Genomic DNA, 895 nt, shown 5'->3' with positions numbered 1-895 from the left:
TATATATAATATATAGTATATATATATACATATATATAGANATACACACACACACACACACACACACACACACACACACACATATATATATATATATATTTATATCATACATACATACATACATACACACTTACATACATGTACATATATATGGATTCTGCTCTTATGTTTGACCCATATACACACGTCCGCCTTTAAGTCGAAACCAAAAAGCCTCGCATCCATGTCCAAGCCGACCCTCTGGTCTCTAACTTACCGGAATCAATGTCCATAGACGTCTCTCCGTCTCTCTCAGTCTTAATATCAAACGTTTTGCCATCCACAGACATGTCCTGATCACGCCCTTCCCCACTGCGCCCTGGTACACGGTTAGGGACGTCACTCTCATCTGTTCTATTTATAGATGGATCTACTTCCGTGAAGGCTGTCACCACTTCACTCAGTACGGACGCACCCAGTCCGAAAGCACGCAGCACCTCCCCACTGTGGGCGTCCATGTCGATGTTGGAGTGCATCAGCTGTTCTATTTTTAGATTCACCTATGGCAGATACATGAAGGATGGCGTGAACACCACATCTTGTATTGCTATTTTTATGCTGCCGCTCCTACCAGCGAATATTTGTGTAGATTCGTTCGTGACACAGACCACCCCTAATCGTGGGGTCCATTTCTGGGTACACACACACACATACATATATATATACACACATATAAATATAAATATGAATACAAATAATATATATATATATATACATGTACACACAAACACACACACACACAAACACACACACACATACACACACACACACACACACTCTCTCTCACACACACATATATATATTTGTATATATGTATATATGTGCATGGGTAGTTGCTCCGTACCATTGCATACGC

At 40.5% G+C, this 895-nt stretch overlaps 1 protein-coding gene across 1 annotated transcript; it reads right to left on the bottom strand.

Annotated features, from left to right (window-relative positions):
* Positions 1–256: 256 nt before the first annotated feature.
* Positions 257–497, bottom strand: SARC_16700 (hypothetical protein; the record flags this gene model as incomplete). The annotated part of the gene is made up of 1 exon (XM_014289196.1): positions 257–497. A coding segment is annotated over one exon (241 nt), but the record flags the coding sequence as incomplete, so codon positions are not given.
* Between the last annotated feature and the right edge of the window lie 398 nt (positions 498–895).

Source organism: Sphaeroforma arctica, assembly GCF_001186125.1.
Source record: "Sphaeroforma arctica JP610 unplaced genomic scaffold supercont1.8678, whole genome shotgun sequence".
NCBI classification, from domain to species: Eukaryota; class Ichthyosporea; order Ichthyophonida; genus Sphaeroforma; species Sphaeroforma arctica.
The sequence above is the reverse complement of the archived record's forward strand: the minus strand, read 5'-3'. Positions and strand labels throughout refer to the sequence as shown.